Here is a 21,894-nt window from a genome sequence, read left to right on the forward strand (position 1 = left end):
TTTTATAATGCTCATTATGTTAGTAAAGTCAATTCTATATCATTTAATTTGAAACAGTTTTGCAGATTTATTCTCTTCAGCGTGATATTTTTGGTGGTATGTTTCAGGTCTCTAATAATCCGTGATAAACCGCCCTCATATGTTTAGTGTCCCGGAGGTAAACTCGTGTTAAGGATGTGATGTTTGTCGCCCTCTTGTGGTGACAACAGGCAGGATTTTTTTCCCCCATAAATCATTTCCTGAGAATTCACCTGAATCCACCTGCAAATTAGACACAAACGTGGTCAGCACATGTCAGTTCACAATAGAAAAGGGCTGAATCTTGATAAAACACAGAACTGTCATCATGTCACTTCATTTTATTTCTCCAATGTACTGCATACTGTCACAGTTTACAACACAGCCTTGAATTTAAGTACAGAGCAAAATAAATTCATTTCATAGGAAATTAAATTAGTATTATGGACTAGTTTTTCTCATGTCGTCCTTCTCTACTAGAGCTCCTTGAAGCTAAACTGCCTTTCAGTCCATTTCCCCACCAAAGCTCACATTAACAGGAGTCAAAACCACATGAAGGGCACATACAGGCTCATGAAACACAAACAATATTAACAATTCAAAACCATGTGACCTTGTAAATGTTATTGGTCCCGTCTGCTTTCGAGGCGACTTTCATTTACTGAGCTCTGATCTCTTGAACTACTTCAATCCTGCTGCTGTTCATGTTTTTTCAAGTCAAAATGTCTCAGAACGTAACTGCACTAACAAGCAGCTGTCTGCAAAACTACAGAATGAAAGAGGAAAGTGGAGCCTTTTGTACGTGTGTGTTGAAATATTTCATTCATTTCATCACACACACCACCGAGGATTAGGCAGACACGCATATATAGAGAGGAGGATCTGCTCAGACGGCATGCACATTTATACATTTCTGCTACTTATCTAATGCCATGAGATGACTGGCTATGAATGGAAAGTTAAAGCCACCTCTGCTTACTGATAATGTAGTGTTTCAACAGCCAATCAGATTCAAGCCGCTCAGCATCACGTGACCAATACCGTCAGATCAACCTGTCTGATAACAGCAGCCCAATAACGACAGTTAACCTGCACTTTGTTGGACGTCATCGCTACGGCATCAATAAATAATCAAGCAATTATGCTAATCAATGAATAAATATCTCAATAAATAGTTACTCATGACTGTAACACTCTGATATACAGCAGAATTCAAGGTTTATCTGTGATTACTTCCACTATTTACATCAGCACAATATATACTGCACACACACACACACACACACTGTGTACAAACACATGCACTCAATGAAAACACGTTTCCAAATCAATTCAATTAATTTCTACACGTCCAGTCACGGACTGGCACAACAGCTGAGCACTCACTGTTCCCACTCACTGTTCCCACTCACTGTTCCCACTCACTGTTCCCACTCACTGTTCCCACTCACTGTTCCCACTCACACTCAGCTGCTGTGCCCCAAATTTGCATGATGCAGTAGATTTGAGTCACATTTTTAAATGTTTACTTCTGTTTATGTACTACGTTGTATGCATTTAAACCATGGCTGTCAAATGTTGGACGCTAGGACTGAAAGGGAAGAGAGGAGGACCCGATGGGTTTACCTGAACCATCATCAAGTGGTTTGTCATATTTCCGCCCACAATTTAGTGTTTACTGTCACCACCTCGCACATTTAAACTGCTTTGTTTTCAAAGCAATAAAACATGTTAGTTCAGTTTCAAGTACAGAGCTGCAACAGTGAGACAGCTGATGAGGATAACAGGACCCGGTGGCTACCTGGAAGGTCTACAGGTCTGATATTGTGGTTCATAATCAAACATGTATAACTAGCTGAAAACAAATGCAAACCAAAGAGGCTTTCTGGTTTGGACATATGTCAGAACAGGAAAGGGTTGTTATTTTTGTTACTGGTCTCACCCAGCCTGCTGCCTGAGAGCAGCTGCATCTGCACTGGGACTCCACCTGCAGCCTCTGAGGTGGATCCTCCCCAGTGAGACACTCCTGCTTGAAGATTCCCTCCAGAGAAACTGGACTGACCTGTTCCCAATAAAAAGGGGTCTGCCAAAGGATTCCCCATCAGAGATCCAGACTGCAGCATTCCCACCCCACCAGAGGGAGGGTCCAAGTTAAGCCTCATTTGTGGACTCCCTCCTACAGAAATGGTTTGTATCATGCCACTTCCTGAACCTGGAGGAGTCTGAGCTGCCTGAAACATATTCAGACCAGAGCGGGACCTTCCTGTGTTATGGGCTGGTAGCTGAAACAGAAGAGTCTCACTGGAAGGATTAGCAGCTCCAAAAGTGGGTGCACCATAGGAGGGCGCAATGGTGGAACCAAAAGGACTGCCAGGTAGGACTGATGTTGCAGGAAGGGACACCCCCACAACAGCCCCTGATCTGACCCCAGAGCCAGATGTTATGCCTGTGGCTTTGAACATGCCTGGGAAATTAGAAGCAGTAAACAGGAGGATGAAGAGAGGGAGGGATGGACATACAGTTTGAAGTAACCCAGCAAAGAGAAAATGCACCAAAGCAGAACAGAGAGAGGGTTGAGGAGAGTTATATATCCATTGGTTAATATACACTAGTCTCTATAGATGTCACTGATGATCCCACACACACACACACACACACAATATAACATCTATACAGTACAGTGAGACCACAGGGGAGGGGTGAGTCTGCAAATCACATAATCACAATAAGTGTTTCCATCCAAACCTCTTGATAAATATTTGTCAGTCATATTGCTCCACCCAGCCCTCTGTGTCTTCAGCTGACCAGTGGGTTCCCTCATCGGACAGTGATGTTTAGTATTTAAGTGACTTGTTAGTCTCCGAGGTTGGTCATGCATCCATTTGAATCACAAAGAATCCCACATGAAGACTTTTGTCAAAACTGGTATTTTTCACCCAGAGTGAGACACTTTTTCTGTCCTTACCAATGGCTTGTGTCTGACCCGCGAGCGTGTTGGTAACAGGGCGTTGTTTAGGTTTGGGGTTAGAGGAAAACAGATTGTCCAAGTCAACCAGCGACGCTCCCGCTGAGCCCAAGAACGAAGCAGTCTTTTTATAAATCTCCTCCTTTTGTGCCGTTCGCTTTCCTGCAATAAAATAAAGGTCCAATTCTACTCTAAAAGGTGTTTTCTTTTGGGGACAGGTCAGGGAGGAAGAAAGAGCAAAGTGAAAGAGAAGGTTAATTTATTAAGGTTGTTAGTCAACAGCTGATTGATAGAAAATGGAGATGAAACTAAAAAGATGGAGGAAAATGGTCAGGCATGCAAATGACCTTTAGAAAAATAGGTGTAATAATTCATAAAGACAGGCTCAGACAATTATGGTTTAGTTTTTAGAGTTCCCATTCTCAGCTGCACATTAAGCCAATCAGCACAACCTCTTATTGATTATTAACAAGCACAAACTCGAGCAGACCACTGAGAACAAAGATTTTATTGATTTTATCAGAGTGAGTCTTTTACTGGGTGAGTACAAAGCAGACAATGAGTTTTTTTACCCTCAATAAAAATAGAAAACGAACAGATCTCTGAAATGTGCATTCAGGCGGAGTGTAAAGTGCCGTTTACCTGTGCCATTGCTAGTTGCATTGCTCGGCGCACCCCAGGGGTCGCTGGTTTTTGATGCTCCGTCTCCAAAGGGGTCGTTAGATGGGGAGGAGTCTGAGGGTGGAGCAGGTGAACCCCACGCGTCATCTGTACTAACTGGACCTGCAGCTTAACGAGGGAACAACACAGGCAGGTTTGACACAGTTGTAATACAGAAAGAAGAACAATATTACAAACATGAGCTTTGCCTCCCAGCTTTCTGCCATATTAAACAACCTTCTTCAGTGAGTGGGACTAGGTATCATTATGTGATCTAAACACAAAATCCCACTGATAGTTAACAAGCAGCTGCATGTAGCAGGTAGGATGGAACCCGGTCTCTGCTCAGAAATAGGCCCTGGTGTTGGATGCAAATGGTTGTTGACTTCTTGTTCCTTAAACACTCTTAATGTTCCAACAGCACATGGACACCAAAATCATCCCAGTGGGAGTCTTATTGACAGGGGTTTCATTACGTTTCCCTCTTACCCTAAAATACATGTTCTGTGACTCTAATTCACTGGACACAGTTAGAAACTCTGGGGGGGAAAAAAAAAAACTACTGAGTGAGTCTAGAGTTTGGAATATGTTTTTCACAGAAACAGGTTCCAAGAATGACTCTTAATTTTCAAGCATTTGTTTCTTACCTGGGGCACCCCATGGGTCATTGTCAGGTTTGGATGCGTCACCAAAGGGATCAGAATTATCAATGCGTGAGGAGGCACTTGCTCCATCCCCCCAGGGATCTCCACCTATCTTTTCTTTTGGAGGTGATGGTGTCCCCCAGGGATCTGGCACGGTGGCAGGAGGAGAACTGGCAGGCGCTCCCCATGCATCTCCACTGTCTTGGGGCGGACTCAATGGAGGTGCATTGAATGGATCTGAGGCACCATCTTTTGGTGGGCTGGATGGCACTGCAAAGGGGTCTTCTTTAGGAGGTGTTGTTGGAGTGGAAAATGGGTCATCCTTTGGAGGTTTGGATGATGCAGAGAAAGGATCCTCTTTGGGTGGTGTTGTTGGTGCAGCAAAGGGGTCATCTTGAGTAGATGTAGGTGGTGCAGAGAAAGGATCTTCCTTAGGTGGTGTGGTGGGAACGGTGAAGGGGTCTACTTTAGATGATGCTGCAAATGGGTCTTCTTTAGTGGGTGTTGATGCTGCTGCAGTGAAGGGATCATCTTTTGGTGTACTGAATGGGTCATCCTTTGGGGTATTAAAAGGATCATCTTTCAGAGTATTGAATGGGTCATCCTTTGCGGTATCAAAAGGATCATTTTTTGCAGTGCTATAGGGATCATTTTTCTGGGTGTTAAAGGGATCATCTTTTGGAGCAGCAAATGGATCTTCTTTTGGGGTACTGAATGGATCATCCTTGGGTGTATTAAAAGGGTCATTGTTAGATGAACCGAAAGAGTCTGGTTTATTTTTTGGAGCAGCAAATGGATCTTCTTTAGGGGTACTGAATGGATCATCTTTTTTAGATGAACTGAAAGGGTCGGGTTTATCTTTTGGAGCAGCAAATGGATCCTCCTCTTCTTTTGTTGCATTGAAAGGATCTGAACTGTCTTTCGATGTATTAAAAGCATCATCATTTGATGCACTAAATGGATCAGGTTCATCTGTTTGTGCTACAAAAGGATCTTCTCCATTTTTTGGTGCAGCAAATGGGTCTTCATCGGTTTTAGTTGGAGCACCCCAAGGATCACTTTTAGCTCCTGTGTTAGTTGTTACAGGTCTTGTAGGTGTACCCCATGGATCCGTAGCCTCTTTAGGTTCTTTGGGGGCTCCCCATGGGTCTGGTTTCTCCTCCTCCTCCTCCTCTGGCTTCTCTCCTCCCCAAACATCTCTTTTAATATCAGTGCTTTTGCCTGCATCCTCCCATTGCAGCTCATCTTCACTCATCTTGGCCTGGGACAGTACAGTTTCAAAATTAGAAAAAGGGCAGGAAAGCACAAAAACAAAAACAAACAATGTTTACTTCTGCTGATATTTGTCAAAATAATGTTCATATGTATAACTTTGGTTATTCATGATTTGTGTTGTTGCAGTACTGGAAAGCATTATATTGGTGTTATTTTGATGTTACTTTATCAATTTACTATAAAAAAAGCAATGTTCTTGCTTCACGCTCACCCTCCTCTCTGTTTCTTTCTTCTCAGTTTCTTGTCTGAGGCGCTCCTCCTTGCGGGCAGCGAAGGACGCAGTCAAGTCGGCCACCGAGGGTATGTTGTCTAAGGATGGAAGTCCTGTGGCCCCGGGAACGTAGCATGGCTTGTAGCTGGGATCCTTGACGCTGTCTGAGGATGAGGCTGGTTAGAAAGGGTGGGGAAAAAATGATTAAATGAGACTCATGAACGACAACTAAAGAGAACTGCACTAATAAACTGTTGAAACAAAGGGTTTTAGCAGTTTGAATGTAAGACAGAAGGGCTCACCAGCAGCACTTTTTGACGTCTTCTCTCTGGTCTTTTTGGCAAACTCTCTTTCCTCTTTCAGTTTGTCATCATCTTCCATAAGAACCAGGACAACCTTGGCCTTCTCTCTCACATTTGAACCCTGGGACACACATGTTTGTATCATGTTTTAATTTGGCTCTGAACATTTGGGCCATCTCAGCCTGAAAAACTCCATTTTAAATTTTGAACCAGGCTTAGAAGTTAAATGACTGTAATGATTTGGATGTTACGGTACCAGTAACCTTAATACATGACATGCAACCACGTCAATAGACACTAAAGGTCTGCGTGCTTTGTGCATGTTTAGGAAACATGCATGTGTCACCTGATCTTTGCCGTCCTTTTCTACAAAGCGATACTCTGTCAGGGCTTTGACAATATAGATGTTGTCTTTCATTTTCAGAAGCACACGGTCGTCCCCGGTCTTTAGCAGGTACTCCAGCAGCGTTAGGGACTAGTGTCACAAAAAACATGGAAAAAAGCATGACCATAAACAAATTTACATGAAGCTAAATGTTTGCAGCATGTGTTTGTTATGGTGCATAAGACACACTGTTAGATTTGAATGTTTATGTGTGTAATGTAATGTAAAATAACTGAATTTTTAATCACTCACACACACACACTGAGCACAAACAACTCTTTGAAAGGCCTGTACTGTTTAGTTCATGTAAATACCAGGAAACAGCACCAGGCTGTTAAACCAGTCTGACCGTAAAGCACCTACTGTGTGTTATTCAGTGTCACCTTGTGGATGTGTCTCCAGTTCTTGTCGTCTTTCAGGCGTTTCCAGAGCATCGTCATGATCTCATTACAGGCCACCACATTATAGGTCAGATCAGAGATGTCGGCCATCTGAGAGCTGGATGGGCCCCATGGATCATTAGATGTCGCCTCTCTCACCTGTAAAGAACCCAAAGTGAAAAGTGACAGTGTGACAGAGCTGTCAGCTGGACATTGATGGACTGGCAGCAATGCAGCAAGTTCTCCTTGCTTTAACCTCTCCATCAGTCCTTTTAAACATGTTCATATAGTGTTTGCACAGATGCCACATATTGTATTCAGAGCTGCACAATCCATTTATGCCTTTACTGTCCGAATCTCAGGCTTCTTACCTTGACCTCAGCCTCAGAATAGTTCTGGACAAGGTTCTTCAGCTGTCGGCGGAGCATAGAAGACGTCATGGTGTCTGGGTGGTGGGGAGTCAAAGGGACGTGATCTGAATCAGAGAAGACATAGGAACAATGCTGCAGGCTCAAAGAGTCAAAGATGCAGAAAACACATATCTGCCCAATCAGCACTTACATAAAAACCTCCCGTACCTTGTGCAGAGTGTGGCTGTGCTGTCAAAGAATAACTGTTTACTGTTGTGTGCAGCTGATGGCTCAGAGACAGTTCATCCTGATGGTCTCTCCTCCTCGGGACTGGTCTGGGTGTCAGAAACCAGATCCTACAGCTGCAGGGAGACACCAGTCAACATAAAAAGCAGCTGACCCTGACCTACAGTAAAACTGGACCCCTGAGAGCCTACACCTGCTGAATGTGACACCTTTGCCATCATCACTGCGACAAACACAGACCCTGCTGTAGCGTTAGCCGTCTGCTAAGCTACAAGCTAGTTAGCTGCGAGCGTCTTAAAGTCAAGCTATCATCTCAATTATTGATCTGTTTGACCCAAATTAACTAAACAGATCGACGTTCCAGTCATCGATCCATGTATCAGGGATCATTGATTTGGTTTTCAGGACCTCGGAGAGCGACTTGAGACGGCTAACCGCTAACACGCTAACGGCCCAGCGCTGCTGTCAAGGAATCGGCTTTTACATCCGGCTCCAGCGGCCAAACGAAGAACAACACTCGGAGGAACAGCCGCTGCAGCTAGTTCCAAACCAAACCACCCGGGGCCGTGAGTTAGTTCGTATTAAATGCGAGTATTTACAGCAAGAAATGAAGCACAAACCTCGGCAGGATCTTCAGGAACCTTCGAGGAGACGACACGACGCGGCGGTTTCCGCTTCCGCTGTTATCAGCACCTGCTAGGGGGGTTGCCAGGTCTGACTGAAAGAAGTAATTCAATCTGATATGATGTGAACTTTTAAGAATGAGCTATGCTTGAACCTGACTTTTATCTTAAAAGTGTTAACGTTAGACAAAATGGTTATGCTGAATTATTTATCCGTCACTTCTGTGTGTTATGTATCATTACATACTCACTGACTTGGTTTGATGCTGACAAAAACTTAGAAACACATTTATTTTCAGGTAAATTCTTATGTATTGATATTCTTATTCAGATTTCTAACCTTTAATCTGTAAAGTTTTAATCGGATTTATGGAAGTTCGTTTTTACAAAGGCTCCTCAGTGGTAATCACAGTCACACTGAATCCAATTAATCTTAACAACAAGCACAAATCCTTCATAGCCCTAAAACAGAAAGCATGAGGGTGAAAATGATCACGACTGCTTCCAATGAGAAAATGATATCATGCTTTTAATAATGTGGAGCTTCTACTGGCGCCTTTGTGCCCTTACAACAGTAACGTGTCATATATTTTTTTGCTTATTTATTTATTTCAATCTTAAAAGTGTAATGTTAAAAAATTAAATGAATTAAAAAAAAAAGTCCAAATAAAGTGAGGAAAATGATCCAATCTGGCAACACGTCCAGAAAGTCCACGCCTCCTCCTGATATTTATATTGTTCTTATTTATTTATATTTTTTTATTCTGAGATTGGACAAGATATCAGTGGTAACCTGTTTTATTAAATACGAAGTGTCGGGATGAGAGTCGAACCCGGTTAATAAAGTCCCGGCACCGGGTCGGAACCGAATCAATGAGTCACACAATAACAGCTGAGTGAAGATGGCGGCTGAGGGCGAGTACGAGTCGGTCCTGTGCGTCAAACCCGAAGTGAACGTCTATCGCATCCCGCCGCGGGCTTCAAACCGCGCATACAGGTAAAGACGCACCTGACGGCGGCTAACGGCGCTGTGAGATTGGGTTTAACGGTGTCCGGTGTCGGTCGGTGCGGGCTCACATGAAACACAGCTCCCAGTGTAGCTGCTCCCTGCGCCGGGGAGAGGGACGCTGGACACGAGCGGAGACGAGCGGAGACGAGGACTGGTTTCCAGATGTGGTAGTTGTGGTGTTTAAAGGGTTGTTGTTGTTGTTTGTTGTTGACAGCGGTGGGCTGTGACAGATGTGACCGGGATATCTGTCGTCATACCGGGTCGATACGGGCGGGTTGCCAGGTTAGAAGCAGCCGCTTGTAGTTGAATTTCCTCTTTTACGCACTGAAACTATCAGAACCCACAGATTTCCAGAATCTCTGCCCAGTCTGGTCTGGGCACCATAAATATAACAACATGTCTGTTCTGTACCTGTGAGGTGGCTCCATATGGCCAATATCAGCCCCATAATACACATTTTTAACACCTGTGATCTGACAAAATATTTTAGAGACTTTAGTCACCTTTGTAACCTACTACTATAAATTCATGAATATCTTATATTTGAAATATTTTGGGTTGGGTTTGGGACACTGCCTGGCCTAGATAAAATAAAGGTCATACCAAAAGGGAGGAGAACGTTATGTCTGTATAATGTTTTTGTATTTAGTAAGTTTAATTTGTTTTTCACTGTTTTTTAGCAAATAACTGTGTAGCTGTTAGAAATAAACATACGCTGAATTATTTATTGCTTTAATACAGATGGAAACCTCTTTTCTCATTTCTAACCTTTCTAGTTGGATTTCTGCTTGTTCATTATGGTGGATGTAAGAATTAATGTTAACCTCAAATTTTAGAATTTCACACTAAATCAGACTCGTCTTTAACAGTTATTATGTTTAGTAAGTTTACAGGTTTACTTTGCAGAAATCATCCAACACTACACTGGTTGACATCAGGACTGATAGTGATGTTGCTTCGGGTGCTGTTGTTTCACTCTGTTCTTTGTGGGACTAAAAAAAAACCTGCTGCTCGGTGTCTGACATGAAATAAAATATTAGATTTAGAGGATTACGTTCAGTAAACATAACAGTTTGTCTGCAGGGCAGCTGACTGGAAGCTGGATGCTCCAGACTGGTCTGGCCGAATGAGGATCACAGCCAAGGGCAAAGTGGCTTACGTCAAACTGGAGGACAAGATTTCAGGTATACTGATGTTTTTATTCTGCTGTATGAAGGATGGTTCTTTATTTTGCACTTGTTTAATATGTCGCCCGATCCTGCAGGGGAGCTTTTTGCACAGGCGCCGGTTAAGGAGTATCCCGGCGTGGCAGTGGAAACAGTCAGTGACTCCAGCCGATATTTTGTTCTGCGGATACAGGATGATAATGGTGAGGATGAGTATTTCTGTTCCCGATCCAGACAACTCTACATGTATTAAATCTGCATATTAAATGCCAGCATGTGGAGTAAGTATGTGCATTTGAGGGACTTTACATTTACAGCAGTTCATGTCAGTTTCCATCCTCTATTGTCCTCAGGCCGCAGCGCTTTCATAGGAGTTGGTTTTGGGGACAGAGGGGACGCCTTTGACTTCAATGTGGCTTTGCAGGATCATTTCAAGTAAGTAATGCATGCTGGGAAATTCATGCTGCAGGTTCCTCTGAGATCCACTTTCCTAAAAATAGTTGCATGCATGAGAACAGACATTAAAAATGCAGGTTATCATTCAGTTTCCCTCTGAGCTGTTGACGGTTGTAGTCTGAGCTAAACAGGAAGCTTTTTCTTTTTTAGATATACAGCACTGTGCTCGTGGACAGCTGCGTGCTGTGTGGGAAAACTGCTGAGATGCATTGTTTATTTCTGTAGCAGTGCTGACGGTGTGTGTGTATATGCCTGTCCCTCGCTGTAGATGGGTGAAACAGGAGAATGAAATCAGTAAAAGTGCACTGCTCGGGGATTCAGGACCAAAGCTGGACCTGGGCTTTAAAGAGGGACAGACCATCACACTGAACATAGGGGTAAGAAACCATCAAAATGTACCACGTTTACAAAACCTTTTAAAATCAAATGAGAGTAATGGCGTTAAAATCAGTGGTTTTGTAATTGACACGTGACTATAGTAGGACATATAAAAAAGGCTTTATGATGCCTGTAATACCAAGAACAAAGCCCTAGTTTCATTTGTAGTGTACAAATAAATGTTTCCAGTATTTCTCAACACACGTGTCCCTGTGCTAAAAAAAATCACATGGCTCATGTCAGTGCACTTTATTTTTTAAATCAGGTTTTGCTTCCTTTCTTCAGTCTCCTTATTTATTTCAGAGATGTTTGGTTTTGCATCAGTGAAACGTAACTGGGATAAAACAGAAGCACGTAAACACAACATATGTAAATTAATGCATATGTACATTACAAGGTAAATACGTACTGGTTGTACTTATACTCTAACAGCTAATTTATATATTTCTTTTATCCAAGCATGTGTTAAGTGAGATTATCTAAATGTTGTGAAGAACATAAAATAAAATCTGAAACATAAATGAATGTGATGTCTTTTTCTTTCAGCAAGGTAAAAAGAAGGACAAGCCCCGCCCACAAGTCTTAGGTGGATTTGGGCTCCTTCCACCACCACCTGGAAGCAAATTAGCTCCTCCCCCTTCATCAGGCCCTTCCAATCACAACATAGTCCCCCAGATGGGCGGCACAGCGACAGGTAAAGGGTTTTGAAATATTGAAGCTGCACCGCCTTTTGCTGCAGCTCCCTTTCATACCGACTGTGCAGCTGTGATTTACCACCGTGACCTATTTTAATTTGTGGCTTTGAAGTGAATGAAATCTGTGTCAGTGTGTTACTTGTAATGAGCTCCTCATTCTCTCTCTCTGTCTCTCAGGCTGCCTGTTGGAGCTGGACAGTAGTAACTCCAATACAGTGGTTCAGTCAAACCCTAGTTCAGATCTTTGGGGAGACTTCTCTGCTCCAGCAAGGTAGAAAACTAATCTGTCTCTCTTTACAGAGGGTGGTGGTGCAGTTCTTCTCACATTATCAGTGTTCACGTCACTGTAAAGTATCTGTGATTGTTCGTAGTTGTTAATATTTTAATCATCAGAATACACAGTAAAAACCCTAAGATCACTTTGTGCTTTCAGCTCCGTTCCACCACCGTCACGACCACAGAAGACCGCAAACTGGATCCAGTTTTGAGTTGTCGGCCGTTTCGTGGGTTGTGATTTCCATCTCGCCTGCATTTGTGTCTGTAGCTTCCCGCGCATCACACTGAGTGTAACTCCCACACGCTGATTCCAGAGCAGACATGTGAAATAACACAGAGCTGTAGAAACCACTTTTCACATCTTCCCATTCACAAAGAATCAAATCCAGAAATTCCTGCTAGAAGATGAAGCCATGTCAAAGCCATTACCTGATATGAGCCATGTCCAACAGTATTTAAGGGCTACATGTGCCGTCCTGAGTAGTAGCAGTTCTTCTTCTGTCTGCATGGCCTCCCCAGTAGATGGCTCCCTGCACACAGCTCTTTTTGTTGCTGCAGCAGCGCCCCCTGCAGGTGCAACTGAGAAAAGGCTGAACTGCAGTCAGAGAAAGTTACTGTTTAATGATTTACAATTGGCACTTTATTTCTAAATGTTTCAGCAGTGGTCTGTTGGTGTCAGTGTAAATCCCAAAGAAACACACACAGAACACCCTTTTTCTTCACTTGCAGAAGTTTTACCTCCATGAAAAGTGATTATTCGACTGAACTGGGTATAAAATGAACTGCTGGTTCTTTACACTGTGAATTGTAGGTCAGCCCATGTCAAATGTCTAAAAATGTGTGTTTTTAAAAAAGCTGCTGTAGGTGTAAAGTGTGATTTTGATTACACAGTGATAATGTATTTGATGATGCAAAGTCAGAACCTTTCCCATTAGCAGATGCCAATATAATCTAATAATATCAGGCTTTACGGCTGTTTATCGCCACAGGAGTCGGACGTTATCCAGTGTGGAGTATTTAGTGTGTTTATTGAGCTCACTGTAGGTCAGATGTTTTCAAATGCTCATAGAAATATAAGGAGTGCATCCACATTCCCCTGTAAGTGTAGATTTACAATGTGAAGTCACATATGTGTTTACTACTGGGTGCTTATTATCAGCAGGTTGGTTTGGCTGCAACACTGTCATCAGTAGCCAAAACAGGACCAGTTCTGTCGTTTATTTACACTTCACATCACATTACTGAATTCAGAGACGAGAACTGAACCTGTCTTTCTGCTGGCAGTCAAATTAAACCAACTTAAATACTCAGAGGCCTTGGTCATTATAATCAGTTGTGAAAACTGTCTCATCTTAATTAATTTCTTCGTTTCAAAGTTCAGTTGAAATGCGAAGAATGAGGCAGATCAGAGCAGAAATGTAGGACTTGTTACTGGGAAGTCATATTTTGCAGTGTTACTTCCCTTAATGCCATGAGATTATCAGAAACATTAAATATTAACGTCCAGGTTTAAAGTCGGATGTTAAAAGAGCTGTTTTGCATTGAACTGTCCATTTACTACCAGTCTAATGTCTAAAGACAAAACCAAGAGGAAAAAGAAGCAACTTCCCAACTTGTTGTGACGTGCAGTTTACAGCACCGGAGCCAGTAAATCACAAGATGAGTTTTCTGCTGTGCAGTAGAAGCAGCTACAGAAAAGCACATGCAATGAATTTACCTGCTTTTTCATCTCTGTAAAACAACCACGAGGCTGTTTAGTGTTCAGGGGCCTGCAATTTATCTGCAGAGCCATTTCTGCAGTGGCTCAGTCATAAATACAGCAAGTTTCATGCAGATGAATGTTGATAGACAGGGAAAGAGAGAAAGTGCATGTTCAGCAGGAGCCAGAAACAGAACTGAGACGAAGAGGTTTGACAATCTGAGGCAAATATCTGGAGCTTTAAGGAGGAGTTCATTGTTTTGGGCAGTTAAATATGCTCCTTTTCTTTATGGCTGAGAGGCAGATGAGAGGATTAATACCACTCTCATGACTTGCTCGACGAAGTTCGACTTCCCGCTCAGATGCTCACTGTTACATCTGGTTTGGTTATATTTCCCAAAATATCAGAGCTTCATTAATTTACTGTAATAACCTGCTGAGTAATGAAATGAACTTAAATGGTGTCAGACTGTAGAAATGTTGTTGTGCAGGAAGAACAAAATGATTGTTCCACTTCATCTGATGAATGTCCTAATGGCAGCAAATGATGAATGTTGATTTTTTTTTTTTTGTGCTGCAACGTCTTTGGCTGTTTGTGAATTTTGACGCTGTTTACACGACTTTGACATACAAAGTTTCAGAAACATTTGTTGCCTGTGAATTCTTTTGTGTTTCCATCACATGAACTGTTTGTTTTTGTGTGCTGTGGTTACACTGCTCGTATTGCTCACTAAAATATAAAGATGTCTCCCGTTTACTAACTCACTCCACTCTGGCTGTAAAATCACTGGACTAACTTCTGATTTAGGACCAATCTAATGTGAAAGAGGCAATAAATCCTTTCAGAGGATGTACGAAGTGATGTTCTAATTTTAAAGAGCACTCATGCAAGAACTGCAAAGTTAGATCAGGTCACGTTGAAGTCCCTGTGAGCGGAGACGCCGTACGTCTCTCAGGTACAGTCTGAACTGTGGCTCTTGTGCTGGATTGGATTAGCGCTGACAACAGTCCTGACGGTTGGTGAAAAAAGTGTGTGGTGAATTTCCATGTCCTGAAAGACGGACACAGACAGTTTGGGGCCTTTTTCAATTTGAAGGATAATTTAATTTTTCTACAACTTTGAGTTCTTTATTCTCAGTTCCCCCCCTTCACTTCCAGTCTGTTCCCGTCTGCTTAGGAATCCACCTCTGCACCTTAGCGAAGGTTTTGCTCTAATAGTTTGAAATACTTCCTCCTGCGTTGCAAAGAGATTACGAGCTCTGTACGAAGCTGTTAGAGAGGAGAGGAAGTCGCTGCAGAGATGAGAAGTGCTGTGTCACAGACAGAAAGGACAGCGACAGACGGCTGGATGGAGACGAGCCTCCGCTCAGCAGCACCGACAACCTTCCTCTGATTTTCCTGTCACCTTTCTTCACTTGCGAGACAGATTTAGCCGTTTGGCATTTGTCTGTGTTTGTGACAGCACAGTCTGATCGAACATGTTCTCAATGTGCTGTATGTGGATTTTAGACCCTGTATGACCATGTTGTGCTGTTCCTCTGTAACATACACTGAGCAGCACATCTCACAGAAACACGTGTGTCATTTTGATCTTTGTTCTCAGCCAAACATAAATTACACAGAAATTTGGGACTTGATCTCCCTGCACATTTGTTAGAGATACAGTTTCTCCCTCCAGACAACCTTCTATCATCACGTGTGGGGTCAGATTTAAAGGTTCAACCCGTAACTCACTGACTGTACAAGAGGCCCATCACAGAACGCTCAAGTTTACAGGGAGAGAGTTTGATCCCTAGAACGTTAGACGTGTTGGTTCCTCAGACTTGTTTTCCTTTTACAGGATTAAGAGTTTCCAGTCACTATGCTAACACCCTGATGTTACGCAGGATTTTCAGTTTTAGCTTCATGTGTCCAGATGATTGTCATTAGTTTTGAATGTGTTTGGTAATAAACCAAATTACACTTTTGACTTAATCCTGGTGGCAGAAGTTAAATTTCATAGAAAATCCGTTCAGTTGTTGAGATATTTCACTCTGGTCCTAATTGGTGGCCTGACTGATTGATCACCCCTGATAATACACAAATACAGACATAAAACAAGCTATCATAAAAAATTCTGATCTGTTTTTTAGCAGCTGCAAAACTCAGGATTGTGGGTTTTTTTCTCGGAGTCGCTCAGTCTGTCCATCTGTCTGCTGTGGACTGACGAGATGTTTAGCACACTCAGAGGATTTGGGTCAGCAGCTCTAATCTTAGCTTAGCATCACTTTCAAAGCTACAAATATCAGCACTTCATAAAATAAATAGACAAGTATGTTTTTCATTTGGCCCAGGGCTGTGAGGTGAAGAATCCAGAGTCTGTGCCCAGAGATCGTGTTGCACGTACCCATTACAGGAGATCTGTTGCCTCCTTCACATCCAAATGAGGTTCACACACTGCTCCATAGGCTCCAGAACCAGCACAAGTCCAGGTTCCTGTCAAGTCAGGTGCTGAACAGTATTTCAGCGATGTGTTGGAGGTGATATCGAATGGCTGGTCAGTCCACTTTGATCTTTCATCCACTTATATTGAAAGAAAGACAGAGAGCTGGAGATTCCCCCCATGTCTCCTGGACCAGTCCAGAAAGTCCACACATGATTTAATCAAAGGGATGTGAATTTTTTTTTATTGTGGCTCCACTTGTGTCATTATCCTAAAAATCTTCTCTGAACCTCGATAGATTGATCGATAGATAGTTTCAAATTTCAAATAAAAACTGACTCATGTCTATTAAAACTGTCGTTTGCCACATTTCTCATCTTGACCTCATTAAATCCTCCAGTGCACGAAACAAACTATTTTCTGGTGCATTTAACTACAATACAATATTTTATTAACAGAAACTCTGCAGTTTATTATATATTCACTTTTTCAGCATTTGGACACATTTGCACTTTCACCTCGTCTTTCACTATTATCACTGAATCCAAATTAGACAAGACAAATAGACACATACTTGCAGACCCTGCTGCACAGCCCTGACATACCGGAGACACATAGTGTTGATGCAACATATCAGGTGAAATGTCAGGAGAAGAGTCTGGATCGGGATAGTTCACAGGCGATCAGACATTCTCCCGCCTGGACTCTCAGACCTGCATCCAAAGTGTGATATGATAATAAAGCTGTCTCCCCTTAACAAGCTCACTAATTCATTAGTTTTGGCTCAGAGCGGTTGTGATGTAACTTGGAGTTGTTTCTCCTCCTGTTTTGTTTATTAAGAATTCGTGGATACGCTGCTCTGCATGTTTTAGGTGCTGCTGGGACACACGGGCCTCTCTCCTGTTGGACTAAACCAAACCTTGAAAACACATTCGCTGTGGTTTTGTATGTGCATGTGTTCACACTGTTTATTGCTCCTGGATGAAAACCCTGTATCTCCACATTTTCACCTTCTCAGAAAGAAAAAGGAAACCAAAGAAAGGAGCCAAAGGAACCAGCCGTGTTTTCATTGACCGACGTGCGAATCCTTTAACAATCCAGCTAAAATCCAACAAGGTTTCCTTTTACTGCTACTTTCTACTGAAGTAAAGGACCTGAGCAGTTGTTCCACCCCTGTGTGCCTTATATATGCTGTGTGTAGATGATATATGTTGTCTGTGAGTGGGAGCAAAGGATCAGGTAAACACGACCTCATGTTTCCTATTTAAACTCTCAGCTCTCGTCATGCAGTAGCACTGCCAACATAAATCACACGTCAAAATAAACTGTAAACTTTTACACAGCTGTAAAGAAGCCGAGTCAACGCTCAGATCTCTCAATCTGCATTTATGATAAAAATGAAACCTGTTCCTTCCCATTATTCCCATTATCAAGTCAGATATTTGGCTCTAATGTGTCTGAACACTGATGTGCTGTTTTTAGAGATGATTCTAGACTCGCTCCAGCCCCAGTGAGGAACCAGACTCACCTGCCAAATCAAGTCTTCATCCTGTTTTCTCTGGTGAAACTGAAGAATCCAGTTTGAAAACACTTCAGAAACAGCTCACCTTCATGCTGCTCGTTGGAGTTTGTTTTTGAGGGTGGACTGGGCTCATTATTGCCTCATGTTGGGGGAAAAACACACATAACCGCTATGGTTTTAACTACCCGTCAAGTACCGGTGGGTGTTTTCCACTCTGTGGCCTCAGAGAGCAGTAATGAGCCTGAGGGACACCACAGTGAGGTGGAAAAGACGCCACACTGGACACAAATGGGAGATCTATGATTTATCTGAAGCGTTTTAAAGCCATTTCTTTTTTTTTTTCACAAGACTTTAAAGATGAAAACTGTTGTTCAGGGCCCCTTTGGTTACAGGCCGCACATGGTCCCTTCCCTGAGGGACTGTCCCCCTGGTTGAGGAAGGACTAGTCGTTATTTATGTGGCTTTTGAATGAGTTTTAGTTTCTGCTGCCAGTTTCCGATTCCTCTTTGGCTCTCTGAATCAGTTCGGAAGAAATAAAGATGATTTGGGTTCATGTTGTCACAGCTCTGAGGTCATAATGAAAAGGAAATACACACAGTTATGGTCCATCAGAAGTGTTAGTGCGAGGATGTGAAGGTGAAACGCTCTCTATTGCAAAAAGAAGACAAGGACTAAAGTGAACCAAACTAACTAACCATGCAGGGCCAGCAGGTAAGTAGACCTGCGCTCAGAGAGTCATGTCTTCTGTGAGGCCTTTAAGGTGTGAAGGTGCTTCATGTGAGGATGAGGATTTTAAATTCACAGGAAGCTAATACAGGAGACAACAAATGCATGGACCAGTTGTTCTGCATCACTTTGGGACAGGCTGTTGACACAGACCCGGTGCCAGATCTGAGCCTGAGGCGGTTTTTACTGCCCTGCACAGTCCTAGTACCTTTATCCCGCAGGAGTTTTCTTGTTTGTGTTTTCACCTCGGCTTGTTATTTAAGACTCCTGTATGGTTTTTTTCTTTATTAGACTGGGCAGCGGTTCAAGGTTCTGCGGTCTGCCACGCTCCTTCTCTCCCCCTGACCTCAGCTTCCTCTCATTCTGGAAATGCTGCTGACTTTCCTTTTTCCACAGGAGCATCAAAGATCAAATGTCTCCTGGCAAACAAGCTGTGCAGTAGCTGCTCCCTGCCACCTTTCCAGGCTGGGAAACAGAGACCAGAAGTATGAGTGTGAACATACAAACTTGGGTAAACAGAGTAGTTGGAATGCAGTTTCAAATATGAGACATAAGAAAGTGTCTTTTAATGCACAAATGTTGTTATTGGCTGATTTGTTATTCTTTCTTTTTTACTTAAATATTTACACTTAAATTCCTGGTACTACAGGTGTCCGAACTAGTCTAAACTAGTCCTATAAAACCTGTTTTAAATCTAACACATTCATTAGGTCTGTTTGTGGTTCCTATAAAAGTAGAATGGGAACCAGCTCCCAGTCTGGGCAGAGTATAAACTACAGTATTTGCCTCTGTAGAGGAGTAAAAAGCATAAAATAAAAATATGTAGGCAAAGTACAAGAACCCCCTTCAGTGCAGTACTGTGAGTAAATGAGCTCAGTTTCAACACGATTTAAAAACATTTCAGTGGTAACAACACTGTGACTGTAACAGTGACTAGTTTTCACAAAAGGAACATGAAGAAGTTTGACCACAAAATTGTTAAAAATCCTGAGAGAGTTGCCACAGATTTGTTGGAACATCAGGACAGAAGAACATCCAGTGGAGCTGAGATAAATCATCACATCACCTGAGAAAGAATCATGTCAATCATGAACGAAGCTGCTGCTGTGCCATCCGTTACGCACAGAATTACGCACAGCTGCACCTTCCGGCTGTGTAATCAATACAGTAAGTGACTCAGTGACCAAGAAAAACGTCGTCACTGCAGCTGTTTGTTCTGGGGAACTGCGGACTGAACGCAGGTGGATGACGCACATAAAAATCCGCATCAAAACAAAAAACGTGCAGCGAAAAAAAAAGAGAGACCAAACTCATTATGTCGGTTCTTTTTTGTGGACTTTTTCAGTTGTGTCACACATCTGAGCTGCTTCTCCTGTTTCTTATTTCCTTCTGCTCCTTTATTTTATGTATTAAATCGGATTTTTTTTGGTGCCGGAAAAGGAAGTGGCCTGTGATGCCATTATTAAGCCTGCGTAGTGGGCGTGGCCGTCATTCACGGGCTGAGCGACACCTGTTCAGGTGTTGTAGGGGCCGCGGCTGAAACGCGGCTTTTCTTTCCTCGTGGACACGAACAGGTGCGGAGGCAACAACAGCGCGCGGGAAACCTGCAGACAAACGCACTTTATTCACGTGAACGCCTGGGCCCACCTGTGTGTGTTTGGTCCCACCTGTGTGTTTGGGCCCACCTGTGTGTGTTTGGGCCCACCTGTGTGTGTTTGGTCCCACCTGTGTGTGTTTGGTCCCACCTGTGTGTGTTTGGTGCAAACGTGTGGTTGCTCTTGTAATTTTAAGACTAGTTGTTGCTCATCACCACCCAAATTTTAATCCAAGTGTAATGTGGGTTGGACCTCGAGGTTCAGTCTCTGGGTCGTCTCTCTGCCAAGTTTCACTCAAGGGGAAAGTCGAGGCCTTTTTAGTTTGGTTTCCGTCCTGTGGCGAGGCATCCCAGCAGGGGCATGATCCCACCCCTGGGAAGCGCTCTGTCGCTGACTATTTCAGGTGGTTTTAGACAAAGGGGTGGGTCGGTGGATGGGGTACCAGCCAGGACAGGGTTTATGTTGTTGGGAGCAGTGAGCCTGACAGAGAGACGATTCAGAAGACAGGACAGAATTTTGATTAAGAAGAACTGATCAGCGTCAAATGTTCAGGTGACTCCATATTGAGGTATTGTTTAGAACTGGGAACATTATACTATACTTGAAAATGTTTTTTTCAAAGAAATTGGTTGAAATATAGTTTTTATAGTACACAAAGTATTATATTTTTATATTAGGTGTACTTGTCAGGCTCACTGTACTTGAATGAGAAACTGCTCCGTGTGTGACCTGGTCGGACTGTGGGCTGCAGGACATACATGGTGCTGAGATGTTGTAGTGACACATTTACAACCATGGGTCTATTTTTATAAACATCTGGGGAAGCGCTCCAGGTGGTCGTCACAGTGTGTCTGGGTGTGTGGTCATCTGTGCTGTCTGGGAACGATTTGTATTGATGTATAATCTTACGAGGACACTACTGAGACCTGAGCGTGTCAGGAAGTGTTGGTTTTTTAAAATTTTTTTTTAAGGTCAGCGTACTTTAAAAACTTCTTTAAAATGATCTGATGTGCACAGTAAAAGGCAGATAAATATAGTCCGACAGTGTTGGCTGCAAACTGCCAATAAAATATTTATAGCTGATTAATCTTTGCTTTCGGAAAGTGCAGCTGAAAAGCGACATCTGATCTACTTAAAGGCATATTTTTTTTTACCCTTTTAAACCATTTTTGAAATCCAAAACTCACTGTGGTCACATTAAAACTTGATCTCTTAGTGCATGGCTGTAAAAACTGCACCGCTGCAGCCAATACAGTTTATAGCCTACCATGACCTCATGCACACACAAATCTCTGCACCCAAATATAGAAGCAGTGTACTAAGAGGGGATCTCTTACAAGGACATGATGGCACTGCAGCGTGGCCCCGACTAAACACAAGTCATCCACAGAACTGCAGCTATTTTCTCTTTCAGCCATTTTCAGTCTGATAAGTTAGTAGTTATCACCATGTTTAGTGCTGCAGTAAATGTTTTCAGTAATTTATAATGTATTTCTAAGTTCACTTCTAAAGGCAAACGAGGCTTTAATCACAGCAACTGCCAGCACCGAAGTCCAACCTTTTCTCAAAATTCAGACCAGATTTCCCATAAGCCATTTGGTTTTCATTTAACAAAGGGGATTTTTTGTGTGATGGGGTTAAACATGTGGGAAGTGATGTTTATTACTTACACTCCTTCACACCACCTGCCATGACCACAAGATTAAGCTTTGTTTTCCACCCTGATCTGACTTCAGGGCTCAGTGTCCAATGTTGAGCCAGAGGCAGATTAGTAGCAATAGTCACGTTTTCCTATGTGCTCATCAAACTAATGCAAGTAAAAATCACCTCATCATATTTTGCTTCTGCAAACATAATGTTTGTCCCCATAGTCAAATGAAATATACATGAG

The 21,894-nt window shown here is 42.7% G+C and overlaps 2 protein-coding genes across 5 annotated transcripts; one reads left to right on the forward strand and one right to left on the reverse strand.

Moving 5' to 3' along the window:
• Positions 1–343: 343 nt before the first annotated feature.
• epn1b (epsin 1b) lies at positions 344–8,144 on the reverse strand. Of its 4 annotated transcripts, XM_026301040.1 has the most exons (12): positions 8,057–8,138; positions 7,419–7,552; positions 7,212–7,315; positions 6,844–6,999; positions 6,422–6,550; positions 6,076–6,196; positions 5,774–5,949; positions 5,114–5,548; positions 4,291–5,011; positions 3,626–3,772; positions 2,984–3,145; positions 344–2,482 (listed from the first exon to the last, which is right to left on the reverse strand). In XM_026301040.1, exons 3-12 carry the CDS (start codon positions 7,278–7,280, stop codon positions 1,920–1,922), a joined length of 2,679 nt encoding a protein of 892 aa, XP_026156825.1. In that variant the 5' UTR covers positions 7,281–7,315; positions 7,419–7,552; positions 8,057–8,138; the 3' UTR covers positions 344–1,919. The 4 variants fall into 4 exon arrangements, with proteins under 4 accessions (XP_026156825.1, XP_026156824.1, XP_026156823.1 ...); XM_026301039.1 differs by having other exon boundaries at positions 4,291–5,548; positions 7,402–7,552; positions 8,057–8,144; XM_026301038.1 differs by having other exon boundaries at positions 4,291–5,548.
• A 769-nt stretch (positions 8,145–8,913) lies between these two features.
• On the forward strand, positions 8,914–15,822 carry necap1 (NECAP endocytosis associated 1). The gene is made up of 8 exons (XM_026301071.1): positions 8,914–9,056; positions 10,152–10,252; positions 10,333–10,437; positions 10,588–10,669; positions 10,959–11,067; positions 11,615–11,762; positions 11,941–12,034; positions 12,197–15,822. Exons 1-8 carry the CDS (start codon positions 8,962–8,964, stop codon positions 12,249–12,251), a joined length of 789 nt encoding a protein of 262 aa, XP_026156856.1. The 5' UTR covers positions 8,914–8,961; the 3' UTR covers positions 12,252–15,822.
• The last annotated feature ends 6,072 nt before the right edge of the window (positions 15,823–21,894 follow it).

This window comes from Mastacembelus armatus, chromosome 11 (genome assembly GCF_900324485.2).
Source record: "Mastacembelus armatus chromosome 11, fMasArm1.2, whole genome shotgun sequence".
NCBI classification, from domain to species: Eukaryota; Metazoa; Chordata; class Actinopteri; order Synbranchiformes; family Mastacembelidae; genus Mastacembelus; species Mastacembelus armatus.

What these genes read in the sequence shown, in the direction of transcription:
- epn1b (XM_026301039.1), bottom strand. Translation starts at nt 7,280, where the DNA reads ATGACGTCTTCTATGCTCCGCCGACAGCTGAAGAACCTTGTCCAGAAC. An exon ending in ACTGGAGACACATCCACAAG is followed by an intron (nt 6,551 to 6,843) that starts GTGACACTGAAT and finishes TTGTGACACTAG; the next exon opens with TCCCTAACGCTGCTGGAGTA. An exon ending in AAAAGGACGGCAAAGATCAG is followed by an intron (nt 6,197 to 6,421) that starts GTGACACATGCA and finishes TGTGTGTCCCAG; the next exon opens with GGTTCAAATGTGAGAGAGAA.
- necap1 (XM_026301071.1), top strand. Translation starts at nt 8,962, where the DNA reads ATGGCGGCTGAGGGCGAGTACGAGTCGGTCCTGTGCGTCAAACCCGAA. An exon ending in GCTTTGCAGGATCATTTCAA is followed by an intron (nt 10,670 to 10,958) that starts GTAAGTAATGCA and finishes CCCTCGCTGTAG; the next exon opens with ATGGGTGAAACAGGAGAATG. An exon ending in GATGGGCGGCACAGCGACAG is followed by an intron (nt 11,763 to 11,940) that starts GTAAAGGGTTTT and finishes TCTGTCTCTCAG; the next exon opens with GCTGCCTGTTGGAGCTGGAC.